Source organism: Salmo salar, chromosome 09, assembly GCF_965601325.2.
Source record: "Salmo salar chromosome 09, fSalSal1, whole genome shotgun sequence".
Classification (NCBI taxonomy): domain Eukaryota; kingdom Metazoa; phylum Chordata; class Actinopteri; order Salmoniformes; family Salmonidae; genus Salmo; species Salmo salar.
The window spans coordinates 57,469,724-57,483,133 of NC_138299.1; the positions used below are offsets into that span (position 1 = coordinate 57,469,724).

The 13,410-nt window shown below is 47.4% G+C and overlaps 1 protein-coding gene across 1 annotated transcript in view; it reads right to left on the bottom strand.

Annotated features, from left to right (window-relative positions):
• Nucleotides 1-3,653: 3,653 nt before the first annotated feature.
• eif2ak3 (eukaryotic translation initiation factor 2-alpha kinase 3) overlaps nt 3,654-13,410 on the bottom strand; it is a 50,155-nt gene continuing 40,398 nt past the window's right edge. The window contains exons 13-17 of the mRNA XM_045723806.2: nt 11,601-12,411; nt 11,057-11,230; nt 5,654-5,755; nt 5,228-5,290; nt 3,654-3,862 (exon numbers count right to left, since the gene is read on the bottom strand). Coding sequence (XP_045579762.1) covers nt 3,677-3,862; nt 5,228-5,290; nt 5,654-5,755; nt 11,057-11,230; nt 11,601-12,411 — 1,336 coding nt within the window. The 3' untranslated portion in view covers nt 3,654-3,676. The remainder of the gene's footprint in view (nt 3,863-5,227; nt 5,291-5,653; nt 5,756-11,056; nt 11,231-11,600; nt 12,412-13,410) is intronic.

Genomic DNA, 13,410 nt, shown 5'->3' on the forward strand with positions numbered 1-13,410 from the left:
AATTCAAGGTTAGGCATGAGGCTAGCAGTGGGGTTATGTTTAAAATCAGATTTTAAGAAGAGAAATTGTAGAAATGGGCAGAGTTTAACCATAATTATGACTGTGGTTGTGTTAACGAGTGACAACCCCACTAGCGCCTAGTGCAGTATACAGTATTGTATTTTAAATACTGCATAGCAAATTATGTTATGGAAACTCATATTAGACTGAAATAACACACATCAAAACGGTTCGGGGCCGGACCATCAAACGGTTCGGGGCCGGACCATCAAACGGTTCGGTGCTGGACCAAAAACAGCCTAATGACACCTGAACTGGACCACTTGCTTATGGCGCCACAATGTGCTGGACAACATCAGTCCATAGCTCTCTGTTGTTCATGACAGCTGGTAGGTCCTCTGTTCTGAGGCCAGGGTCTCAGCAGATGTCCACGAAGGTTACATCTGGTCTTCCAGGTCTTCGCCTATGAGAGGGTAGCAAGTACCCACAGCGTGAGACCGATGTCTGGCCGCCGGCTCAGGGTGTCTGAAACACTAACCAACACACACAGCAACAAAAACACACCAAAGCACACTAAACTTTACAAATGTAATAGAAGTGTTTATTAAATGTAAGACTTGGAAGAAGTCACCATATTTCAATGCACTTCATGGGACGAAGTGTATTCATCATATATTTATATATATGTACCACCAACCCAAAACTGATTGATTTCGGCATTAAACATAAATAAAACAAAATAAACATATTTACATCATCACCAGATCAGATGGACAGATAGATTTAACTACAGGTCAAAGGTTAGGGGTCAGAGGTGCAGAACTGGAACTGAACCAGACATCCAGGGAAAGAAGAGAGGAGAGAAGAAGAGAGGAGAGAAGAAGAGAGGAGAGAAGAAGAGAGGAGAGAAGAAGAGAGGAGAGAAGAAGAGAGGAGAGAAGAAGAGAGGAGAGAAGAAGAGAGGAGAGAAGAAGAGAGGAGAGAAGAGAAGAAGAGAGAAGAGAAGAAGAGGAGAGGAGAGGAGAGAAGAGGAGAGAAGAGAAGAAGAGAGGAGAGAAGAAGAGGAGAGAAGAGAAGAAGAGAGGAGAGAAGAGAAGAAGAGAGGAGAGAAGAAGAGGAGAGAAGAAGAGAGGAGAGAAGAAGAGAGGAGAGAAGAAGAGGAGAGAAGAAGAGGAGAGAAGAAGAGGAGAGACGAAGAGAGGAGAGAAGAGAGGAGAGAAGAAGAGAGGAGAGAAGAAGAGGAGAGAAGAAGAGAGGAGAGAAGAAGGGAGGAGAGAAGAGAGGAGAGAAGAAGAGAGGAGAGAAGAAGAGAGGAGAGAAGAAGAAAGGAGAGGAGGGTGGAAGAGACAGAAAAACTTAATATCCGTTAGATAACTATCTTATAAACTAATTCAACTATAGTTGTCATTTATAACACTACCTCTAGAACTAAAAGCAGAGATGACAGTATTATCTAAAGGTCTTGGATACTCTCGATTGCAGACAGACAGAAATACAATTTAGGTACTTGCGCAGATGTTCTCAGAGTTTGAAGGTAAAGTCAGAGAACGGTAATTCCTTCATATAGTCCATAAAACATGAATACAAATAAAACAACCCCCTTTGCTGGGACTCGGATACAGTAGGTCAAAGGAAAAAAGGTTATAAACTGTAAGAACTTGATCTAGTCTAGAACATTCTAGAACATCTAGAACATTTAAACCAGGGGTGTATTCCTTAGTGCACACCGTAACAAAACGTTTTGCAATGGAAAACCAGAGTTTTATTGGACAAGTTCAGCTAGGTCCCTCCCTGTTGTTTCAGCCTTATTGGTTCCATTTGGTTCAACCCAGTTTGGGTTATAAAAAAAATCAAAAATAAGTGATTTTATTTTGACCAAACCTCAGCAGACTCTCTGTCATCTCTACTCAACATCTCCACTCAACAGAACCAGATCTACCTCAGCAGACTCTCTGTCATCTCTACTCAACAGAACCAGATCTACCTCAGCAGACTCTCTGTCATCTCTACTCAACATCTCCACACAACAGAACCAGATCTCTGCTGTTGTAAATTTATCAGCTTCTTCAGTCAAAGACAAAATTTACAGTAATCAAAAAAGCTTGCAGGATTATATATATAAAAAAAGCCTGTCAAAAAATCATTAGAAAAAGCACAATTGATAAAACAATAATTATAGTACATTACAATTATCAGTGATAAGAGTAACAAGGACTTCATAAGACTTTTCTAAAGCACTGCTCTCCTGTCCAGAGGAGAAAACATGGTGTTTATCACATAATGAAAGCTGTCAGGTCCAACATGTTGTTGGGAGGTCCTCCTTAACTTAGAATCAGTTCATTCTTGTTCAGGGCCTAAATGAAATACAGACTGCGGAGAGATCCGCATTATAGAGCAATTGACATTTAAAGGCAAGTTCTAATCAAGCCAACATGAGATGACAACATGTAAATGAGAACTTGTTCTCAACTGGCCTACCTGGTTAAATAAAGGTGAAAAAAAATATAAAAAAAATAAAATAAATAAACATACGGAGCGTTTTCCGTGAATGTGGCCTACGCAAACATGGGAATATTGCCTTTAAAACGTGCAGAGCGGACAGAATGTGATCGGATTGAATCTGGCACTAGGTGACAGTTATCTTAGAAATACAAAATGACTCTCCATTCTATTTCTTAGATAGAAAGAACAATGTCTATGACACAGTATCCTCCGGGCTTAAGAGATCAGATCACATTGAAGCTAGCAATAAAGTGCAGCTGTCATCTCTCTACCATCATCGGACATCATAGTGCTTCATTCTGTCAGTGCCATTCACAAAGCAATGGAACCGTATTACAGTCTCAGTCAGTATATACACAGGTGTGACCACACCTTCTCTTTTTAACAACATACAATCATTTGCATTTTTTTTTTTTTTTACTTATTTACAAAACATTGGCAGGGAGAACATTTTGGAAAATTATTGTCCTGCTCTGGCTAGCAACTTAAACAGATTTGACTTTCTACATTTACAACAACAACAACAACAACAAAAAAGAAAAGCGTGAGGATTTGTTAGTCCCGGACAGCCCTGTGATCCCCATCGTAACCATGCTATAGAAACATGACCCAGCACCATTCATTCATTCATTCTAGTAGAGGAGTTCAGAGCAGGTCTCCTGGTCCAAGGCAGTTAACACCTCACAAACCTCCTAAGGCCTAAGCAATGCATTTAAATCACCTTTAACAGAACAAACAGGAAAAGGGTTTTTCTCCCAAATCAGGCATCTCAGTCTCCAGTTCTCAGTACTAGTTGTCAGTACTAGTTACCAGTACTAGTTACCAGTTGTTAAGGACAGTTCATGTTAGAACAAGGTGTCATCTAGATATGGTTGATATGGTTACAGGATTCAACAGGATTCAACAGGGTTCAACACGAGGGAGAGATTGAATGAACAAACAGTGTGAGAGAAGGGTTACTGTAGAAGGGTTACTGTAGAAGGGTTACCGATGGGAACGATGTGAGAGAGATGTCCTACAGGGTCTCTTTGGTGGTGTGTAAGAGGGAGAAGGTGGTTCTGTCTGGCATTAGACTGGGAATGGGGGAACAGGGGGTGACTGGCGGTGTGTGTGTGTGTGTGTGTGTGTGTGTGTGTGTGTGTGTGTGTGGTGTGTGTGTGTGTTGCGTGTGTGTTCAGGAAGAGGCAATAGAGGTGCGCGCAGGCCATCCGGCTGACGAGGCGCTGTATGTCCGGGATCGTTGTCGGACCGCCAGGCGACACGGGACTTCCAGTTCCTGAAACAGAGGCTCCTCCGTGATGTCAGCAGCCTCAGGACGCTCCGCCGGGTTCAGGGACAACATGCTGCGGACCATGCCCAGCTAGAGTACGCAGGAGAGACACATCAGGGTACATGACACCACACACTATGATCTGATCACTACAATCTGATCACTACGATCTGATCAATATCAAAACATACACAACTCATCAGATAAAATACTCATTCATTTCTTAAGAGTAGTACATTTTATGCCATGATTGTATTTTATTCCATCTATGATATTATTGTATCAAGCCAGTGAGCCAGCACAGACAGTAGGAGGTGCCAGAGAGCCAGCACAGACAGTAGGAGTTGCCAGAGAGCCAGCACAGACAGTAGGAGGCGCCAGAGAGCCAGCACAGACAGTAGGAGGCGCCAGAGAGCCAGCAGAGGCAGTAGGAGGCGCCAGAGCGCCAGCAGAGACAGTAGGAGGCGCCAGAGCGCCAGCAGAGACAGTAGGAGGCGTCAGAGAGTCAGCACAGACAGTAGGAGGCGCCAGAGAGACAGCAGAGACAGTAGGGGGCATCAGAGCGCCAGCAGAGACAGTAGGAGGCGCCAGAGAGACAGCAGAGACAGTAGGAGGCGTCAGAGAGTCAGCACAGACAGTAGGAGGCGCCAGAGAGACAGCACAGACAGTAGGTGGCGTCAGAGAGCCAGCAGAGACAGTAGGTGGCGTCAGAGAGCCAGCAGAGACAGTAGGAGGCGCCAGACAGACAGTAGGAGGCGCCAGAGAGAGAGCAGAGACAGTAGGAGGCGCCAGAGAGACAGCAGAGACAGTAGGAGGCGCCAGAGAGACAGTAAGAGGCGTCAGACAGACAGTAGGAGGCACCAGACAGACAGCAGAGACAGTAGGTGCCAGACAGACAGCAGAGACAGTAGGAGGCACCAGACAGACAGCAGAGACAGTAGGAGGCGTCAGACAGACAGTAGGAGGCGTCAGAGAGCCAGCAGAGACAGTAGGAGGCACCAGACAGACAGCAGAGACAGTAGGAGGCGCCAGAGAGACAGTAGGAGGCGCCAGAGAGACAGCAGAGACAGTAGGAGGCGCCAGACAGACAGCAGAGACAGTAGGAGGCGCCAGACAGACAGCAGAGACAGTAGGAGGGGTCAGACAGACAGCAGAGACAGTAGGAGGGGCCAGACAGACAGCAGAGACAGTAGGAGGCGTCAGACAGACAGCAGAGACAGTAGGAGGGGCCAGACAGACAGCAGAGACAGTAGGAGGCGTCAGACAGACAGTAGGAGGTGTCAGAGAGACAGCAGGAGGCGCCAGACAGACGAGACAGTAGGAGGCGCCAGAGAGCCAGCAGAGACAGTAGGAGGGGCCAGACAGACAGCAGAGACAGTAGGAGGCGTCAGACAGACAGTAGGAAGCATCAGACAGTAGGAGGCGTCAGACAGACAGCAGACATACACTACTTACCTCCTGGACGTTGTTCTTGGCGAAGACAGCAGGAAACTGTAGCCCTCGGACTTCAGTCAGAGTCTGGAGATAAACATGATACCATAGACAACATATAACTTCAGTCAGTCTGGATGAGATAGTACTGTAGTACTACTCACCCTGGTGAGTTTTTATATAGTACTACCCACCCGGGTGAGTTTTTATATAGTACTACCCACCCGGGTGAGTTTTTATATAGTACGATTCACCCTGGTGAGTTTTTATATAGTACTACTCACCCGGGTGTGTTTTTATATAGTACTACTCACCCTGGTGAGTTTTTATATAGTACTACTCACCCGGGTGTGTTTTTATATAGTACTACTCACCCGGGTGTGTTTTTATATAGTACTACTCACCCGGGTGAGTTTTATATAGTACTACTCAGCATTGTGTGGTACTCACTCTGACTCTCTCCATCTGTGTCCTGAAGGGACAGAGCAGTTCAAACAGGATCAGACCCAGAGAGTAGATATCCACTTTGTGAGAGTACAAGTCACCAGACAACTGGAGAGGAGAGAGAACAAGGTTATGGTTACAGTTAGATAGACATCTCTAATCTAGAAGACTACACAGTTCAGGGTAACAGAGTAGATTATCCACTCTGTGAGAGTAACGGTTAAGACACAGACATCTTGGTTACATCTCTATTAGACAGCTCTATGAGTCTAAACAGGAGGAGTTACCAGACAGACAATTTACCAGTCTAAACCAGGATGAACCAGGACAGAGTGAGCCAGACCATGATGAACCACACCAGGGTGAACCAGGACAGGGTGAACCAGGACAGGGTGAGCTAGGATGAACCAGACCAGGGTGAACCAGGACAGAGTGAGCTAGGATGAACCAGACCAGGGTGAACCAGGACAGAGTGAGCTAGGATGAACCAGACCAGGGTGAACCAGGACAGAGTGAGCTAGGATGAACCAGACCAGGGTGAACCAGGACAGAGTGAGCTAGGATGAACCACACCAGGGTGAACCAGGACAGGGTGAGCTAGGATGAACCACACCAGGGTGAACCAGGACAGGGTGAGCTAGGATGAACCACACCAGGGTGAACCAGGACAGGGTGAGCTAGGATGAACCAGACCAGGGTGAACCAGGACAGGGTGAGCTAGGATGAACCACACCAGGGTGAACCAGGACAGGGTGAGCTAGGATGAACCAGACCAGGGTGAACCAGGACAGAGTGAGCCAAGTTTAACCAGACCAGGGTGAACCAGGACAGGGTGAGCCAGACCATGATGAACCAGACCAGGGTGAACCAGGACAGGGTGAGCTAGGATGAACCAGACCAGGGCGAACCAGGACAGGGTGAGCTAGGATGAACCACACCAGGGTGAACCAGGACAGGATGAAACAAGAAGAACCAGGGAATCCTGGGAATGTGATTAAAGACGTACACGATACAGTGCATTTGGAAAGTATTCAGAACCCTTGACTTTTTCCACATTCTTATCTCTTACTTTTTTGGGGTATTTTCTTAAAACGGCATTGTTGGTTAAGGGCTTGTAAGTTAGCATTTCACTGTAAGGTCTATACCTTTGGATTCGGCACATGTGACAAATACATTTTGATTTCATTTGATTTGAAACATGTCCCAAACCCACTCCTGCGTTGTCTTTGCTGTGTGCTTAGGGTCATTGTCCTGCTGGAAGGTGAACCTTCGCTCCAGTCTGAGGTCCTGAGCGCTCTGGAGCAGGTTTTCATCAAGGATCTCTCTGTACTTTGCTCCATTCATCTTTCCCTCGATCCTGACTAGTCTTCCAGTCCCTGCCGCTGAAAAACATTCCCACTGCATGATGCTGCCACCACCAAGCTTCACCGTAGGGATGGTGCGTGGTTTCCTCCAGACGCGACGCTTGGTATTCAGGCCAAGAAGTTCAATCTTGGTTTCATCAGACCAGAGAATCTTGTTTCTCATGGTCTGAGAGTCTTTAGGTGCCTTTTGACAAACTCCAAGTGGGCTGTCATGTGCCTTCCACTGAGGAGTGGCTTCCGTCTGGCCACTCTACCATAATGACCTGATTGGTGGAGTTCTGCAGAGATGGGAGAACCTTCCAGAAGGACAACCATCTCCACAGAGGAACTCTAGAGCTCTGTCAGAGTGACCATTGGGTTCTTGGTCACCTCACTGACCAAAGCCCTTCTCCCCCGATTGCTCAGTTTGGCCGAGCGGCCAGCTCTAGGGAGAGTTTTGGTGGTTCCAAACTTCTTCCATTTAAGAATGATGGAGGCCACTGTGTTCTTGGGGACCGTCAATGCTGCAGACATTTTTTGGTACACTTCCCCAGATCTGTGCCTCGACACAATCCTACCTCGGAGCTCTACGGAGAATTCCTTTGACTTCATGGCTTGGTTTTTGTTCTGACAGTGGGACCATATATAAACTCAGCAAAAAAAAGAAACGTCCCGTTTTCAGGACCCTGTATTTCACAGATAAATTATAAAAATCCAAATAACTTCACAGATCTTCATTGTAAAGGGTTTAAACACTCTTTCCCATGCTTGTTCAATGAACCATAAACAATTAATGAACATGCACCTGTTGAACGGTCGTTAAGACACTAACAGCTTACAGACGGTAGGCAATTAAGGTCACAGTTATGAAAACTTAGGACACTAAAGATGCCTTTCTACTGACTCTGAAAAACACCAATAGAAAGATGCCCAGGGTCCCTGCTCATCTGCGTGAACGTGCCTTAGGCATGCTGCAAGGAGGCATGAGGACTGCAGATGTGGCCAGGGCAATAAATTGCAATGTCCGTACTGTGAGACGCCTAAGACAGCACTACAGGGAGACAGGACGGACAGCTGATCGTCCTCGCAGTGGAAGATCACGTGTAACAACACCTGCACAGGATTGGTACATCCAAACATCACACCTGTCGGACAGGTACAGGATGGCAACAACAACTGCCCGAGTTACACCAGGAACGCACAATCCCTCCATTAGTGCTCAGACTGTCCACAATAGGCTGAGAGAGGCTGGACTGAGGGCTTGTAGGCCTGTTGTAAGGCAGGTCCTCACCAGACATCACCGGCAACAACAACTCTATGGGCACAAACCCACCGTCGCCAGACCAGACAGGACTGGCAAAAAGTGCTCTTCACTGACGAGTCGCGGTTTTGTCTCACCAGGGGTGATGGTCGGATTCATGTTTATCGTCGAAGGAATGTGCGTTACACCGAGGCCTGTACTCTGGAGTGGGATCGATTTGGAGGTGGAGGGTCCGTCATGGTCTGGGGAGGTGTCACAGCATCATCGGACTGAGCTTGTTGTCATTGCAGGCAATCTCAACGCTGTGCGTTACAAGGAAGACATCCTCCTCCCTCATGTGGTACCCTTCCTGCAGGCTCATCCTGACATGACCCTCCAGCATGTCAATGCCACCAGCCATACTGCTCGTTCTGTGCGTGATTTCCTGCAAGACAGGAATGTCAGTGTTCTGCCATGGCCAGCGAAGAGCCCGGATCTCAATCCCATTGAGTACGTCTGGGACCTGTTGGATCGGAGGGCGAGGGCTAGGGCCATTCCCCCCATAAATGTCCGTGAACTTGCAGGTGCCTTGGTGGAAGAGTGGGGTAACATCTCACAGCAAGAACTGGCAAATCTGGTGCAGTCCATGAGGTGGAGATGCACTGCAGTCCTTAATGCAGCTGGTGGCCACACCAGATACTGACTGTTACTTTTGATTTTGACCCCCCCTTTTGTTCAGGGACACATTATTTAATTTCTGTTAGTCACATGTCTGTGGAACTTGTTCAGTTTATGTCTCAGTAGTTGAATCTTGTTGTGTTCATACAAATATTTACACATGTTAAGTTTGCTGAAAATAAACGCAGTTGACAGTGAGGATGTTTCTTCTTTCACTGAGTTTAGATAGGTGTGTGCCTTTCCAAATCATGTCCAATCAATTGAATTTACCACAGGTGGACTCCAGACAATTTGTTGAAACATCAAGGATGATCAATGGAAACAGGATGAGCTCAATTTCGAGTGTCATAGCAAAGGGTCTGAATACTTATGTAAATAAGGTATTTATGTAAAATAAATATATATACATTTTCAAAAAGTTCTAAAAACCTGTTTTCGCTTTGTCATTTGGGGTATTGTGTGTGGATTGATGATGATTTTTATTTTATTTCATCAATTTTAGAATAAGGCTACATCGTAACAAAATGTGGAAAAAGTCAAGGGGTCTGAATACTTTCCAAAGGCACTGGATATGCAAAAATATGTGGACACCCCTTAAAAATAGTGGATTCGGCTATTTCAGTCACATCTGTTCGTGACAGGTGTATAAAATCGAGCACACAGCCATGCAACCTCCATAGACAAATATTGGCAGTAGAATGTCCTTACTGAAGAGCTCAGTGACTTTCAACGTGGCACCGTCATAGGATGCCACCTTTCCAACAAGTCAGTTTGTCAAATTTCTGCCCTGCTAGAGCTGCCCCGGTCAACTGTAAGGGCTGTTATTGTGAAATGGAAACATCTAGGAGGAACAACGGCTCAGCCGCGAAGTGGTAGGCCACACAAGCTCACAGAACAGGACCACTCCAGAGAACGCGTTTCCACTGCTCCAGAGTCCAATGGCGGTGAGCTTTACACCACTCCAGCCGACTCTTGGCATTGCGCATGGTGATCTTAGGCTTGTGTGCGGCTGCTCGGCCACGGAAACCCATTTCATGAAGCTCCAGACGAACAGTAATTGTGCTGACATTGCTTCCAGAGTGCTGAAGCACGTAGCACGTCTGTCCTCGGCTGCAACACTCACTACCGAGTTCCTAACTGCCTCTGGAAGCAACGTCAACACAAGAACTGTTCGTCGGGAGTTTCATGAAATGGGTTTCCATGGCCGAGCAGCCGCACACAAGCCTAAGATCACCATGCGCAATGCCAAGCGTTGGCTGGAGTGGTGTAAAGCTCGCCGCCATTGGACTCTGGAGCAGTGGAAACGCGTTCTCTGGAGTGATGAATCACGCTCCACATCTGGTAGTCCGACAAATCTGGGTTTGGCGGATGCCAGGAGAACGTTACCTGCCCCAATGCATAGTGCCAATTGTAAAGTTTGGTGGAGGAGGAATAATGGTCTGGGGATGTTTTTCATGGTTCAGTCTTGGCCCCTTAGTTCCAATGAAGGGAAATCATAACGCTACAGCATACAATGACATTCTAGAATATTCTGTGCTCCTAACTTTGTGGCAACAATTTGGAGAAGGACCTTTCCTTCTTTCAGCATGACAATGCCCCTGTGCACAAAGCGAGGTCCATACAGAAATGGTTTGTCGAGATCGGTGTGGAAGAACAAGACTGGCCTTCACAGAGCTCTGACTTCAACCCCATCGAACGCCCAACCTCACTAATGCTCTTGTGGCTGAATGGAAACAAGTCCCCTCAGCAATGTACCTACATGTAGTGGAAAGCCTTCTCAGAAGAGTGGAGGCTGTTATTGCAGCAAAGAGGGGACCAACTCCATATTAATGACTTCCCAGAAGAGTGGAGGCTGTTATAGCAGCAAAGGGAGACCAACTCCATATTAATGACTTCCCAGAAGAGTGGAGGCTGTTATAGCAGCAAACGGGGGGGACCAACTCCATATGAATGCCTTCCCAGAAGAGTGGGGGCTATTATAGCAGCAAAGGGGGACCAACTCCATATTAATGACTTCCCAGAGGAGTGGAGGCTGTTATAGCATCAAAGGGGGACCAACTCCATATTAATGCCCATGATTTTGGAATGAGATGTTTGACGAGCAGGTGTCCACATACTGTTGGTCATGTAGTGTCTGTTCAGTCTTACCTGCTCTGGGCTCATGTATAGTTTGGTGCCGACTTGTCCAGTGTGACGCGCGTAGCTGGGCATGGGAGTTAGGGGTCCTGAATCATCCTCATCCTCTTCCTGGTCCATGGCTGTCACCAGACCAAAGTCTCCAACCTTCACCACATCATCCACTGTGAAGAAGATATTGGAGGGCTGGAGGAGAGAGGAGGGGGAGAAAGGAGAGAGGAGGAGAAGAGAGGAGAGGAGGGGGAGAGAGGAGGTGAGAGGTGAGAGGAGATAGGAGAGAAAGAAGGATGAAAGGGAGAGGAGAGAGGGAAGGAGGAGAAAGAGGAGCGAGGGAAGGAGGAGAGAGAAGAGTAGGAAGGAGGAGAGAGAAGAGAGGGAGAGAAGAGAGGAGAGAGAAGAGAGAAGGAGGAGAGAGGAGAGAGAAGGAGGAGAGAGAAGGAGGAGAGAGAAGGAGGAGGGGAGAGGGAATTTTTAGATACTGGTGAAGGTAGGGCTGGGGATTGTGTGTCCGTCTGTGTGTGTGCATCTTCATTCCTACGTGTGTGTACGTCCTCACCTTGAGGTCTCTGTGCATCAGGCCCTTGCTGTGGAGGAAGTGAACGGCCTCAGAGATCTGCAGAAATATGCCCAGACACTGAGAACGTTCCCTGTGTTCAGGCAGACATCTCTGAGACATCCAATCCTTTAAGGTGTCTTTACGACACAGCTGCATCTGAATGTACAGGTACACCTTAGGAGAAGGCTGGGGCCTCAGGGTTGGGGGGGTCCGGGAGGGGCTTGGGGCCAGGCAGAGGGAGGTGGGGCGTGGAGGAGAGGAGGAGGAGGGAGGGATGGAGGGGGAGGAGGGTGGGACGGGTACGGGGAAAGGGTCGGTTCTTCTGGTGTGGGAGGAGGAGGAGCTAGCCTTCTCAGTGAGTGGGGTATTGGCCAATACGGAGGCTTCTGAGGGGGTCATGACCTCAGGGTCAGGGTCGGCGTCACGGTCGCAGCCCGAGTCCTCGAACACGATGTCAAAGGAGGATGAGGTGCAGTCGCTTGGGCCGCGGGGGGGGCATAGCTCAAAGGAGTGGGGCGTGTCAGAAGTCGAGGCCTCCGGGTCTGGTTGGCTATCCAGCTCTGACATCATACTGTCCTGACCAATTGGCAGGGGGAAGGGGAGATCAGTCCCGACTCTGAAGTCCATAGCCCCGCAGCCAAATCCCATGGCCCCGCCTGCAGATCTGGAGAGCATGGATTGGTCGTGGTCAGTCATGAAGGCCCCGTCCAAGCCAGACGCAGAACTCACAGGGCTGGAGACGGAAGAGATGGGCACTTTGACAGACAGCACCTCCATGTGGTCGGGGGAGCTCAGTGGCCAGTCGGTAGTGCTGAGAGAGAGGAGAGGAAATATGATCGACATCATCCTACTTCATACATTTTAGGAATTGGAAACGGCTTCAACCATCATTAAACAAGATGGAGACAAGAATCAATGAGTTCTAGAAACATACAGTTGAAGTCGGATGTTTACATACAACTCAGCCAAATAACATTTAAACTCAGTTTTTCACAATTCCTGACATTTAATCCTAGTAAAAATTCCCTGTCTTAGGTCAGTTAGGATCACCACTTTATTTTAAGAATGTGAAATGTCAGAATAATAGTAGAGAGAATGATTTCTTTCAGCTTTTATTTATTTCATCACATTGCCAGTGGGTCAGAAGTTTACATACACTCAATTAGTATTTGGTAGCATTGCCTTTAAATTGTTTAATTTGGGTCAAACATTTCGGGTATCCTTCCACAAACTTCCCACAATAAATTGGGTGAATTTTGGCCCATTCCTCCTGACAGAACTGGTGTAACTGAGTCAGGTTTGTAGGACTCCTTGCTCGCACACGCTTTTTCAGTTCTGCCCACACATTTTCTATAGGACTGAGGTCAGGGCTTTGTGATTGCCACTCCAATACCTTGACTTTGTTGTCCTTAAGCCATTTTGCCACAACTTTGGAAGTATGCTTGGGGTCATTGTACATTTGGAAGACCCATTTGTGACCAAGCTTTAACTTCCTATCCTCATGATGCCATATATTTTGTGAAGTGCACCAGTCCCTCCTGCAGCAAAGCACCCCCACAACATGATGCTGCACCCCCCGTGCTTCACATTCGGGATGGGGTTCTTCGGCTTGCAAGCCTCCCACTTTTTCCTCCAAACATAACGATGGTCATTATGGCCAAACAGTTCCATTTCATCAGACCAGAGGACATTTCTCCAAAAAGTACGATCTTTGTCCCCATGTGCAGTTGCAAACCGTAGTCTGGCTTTTTTATGGCGGTTTTGGAGCAGTGGCTTCTTCCTTGCTGAGCGGCCTTTCAGGTTATGTCGA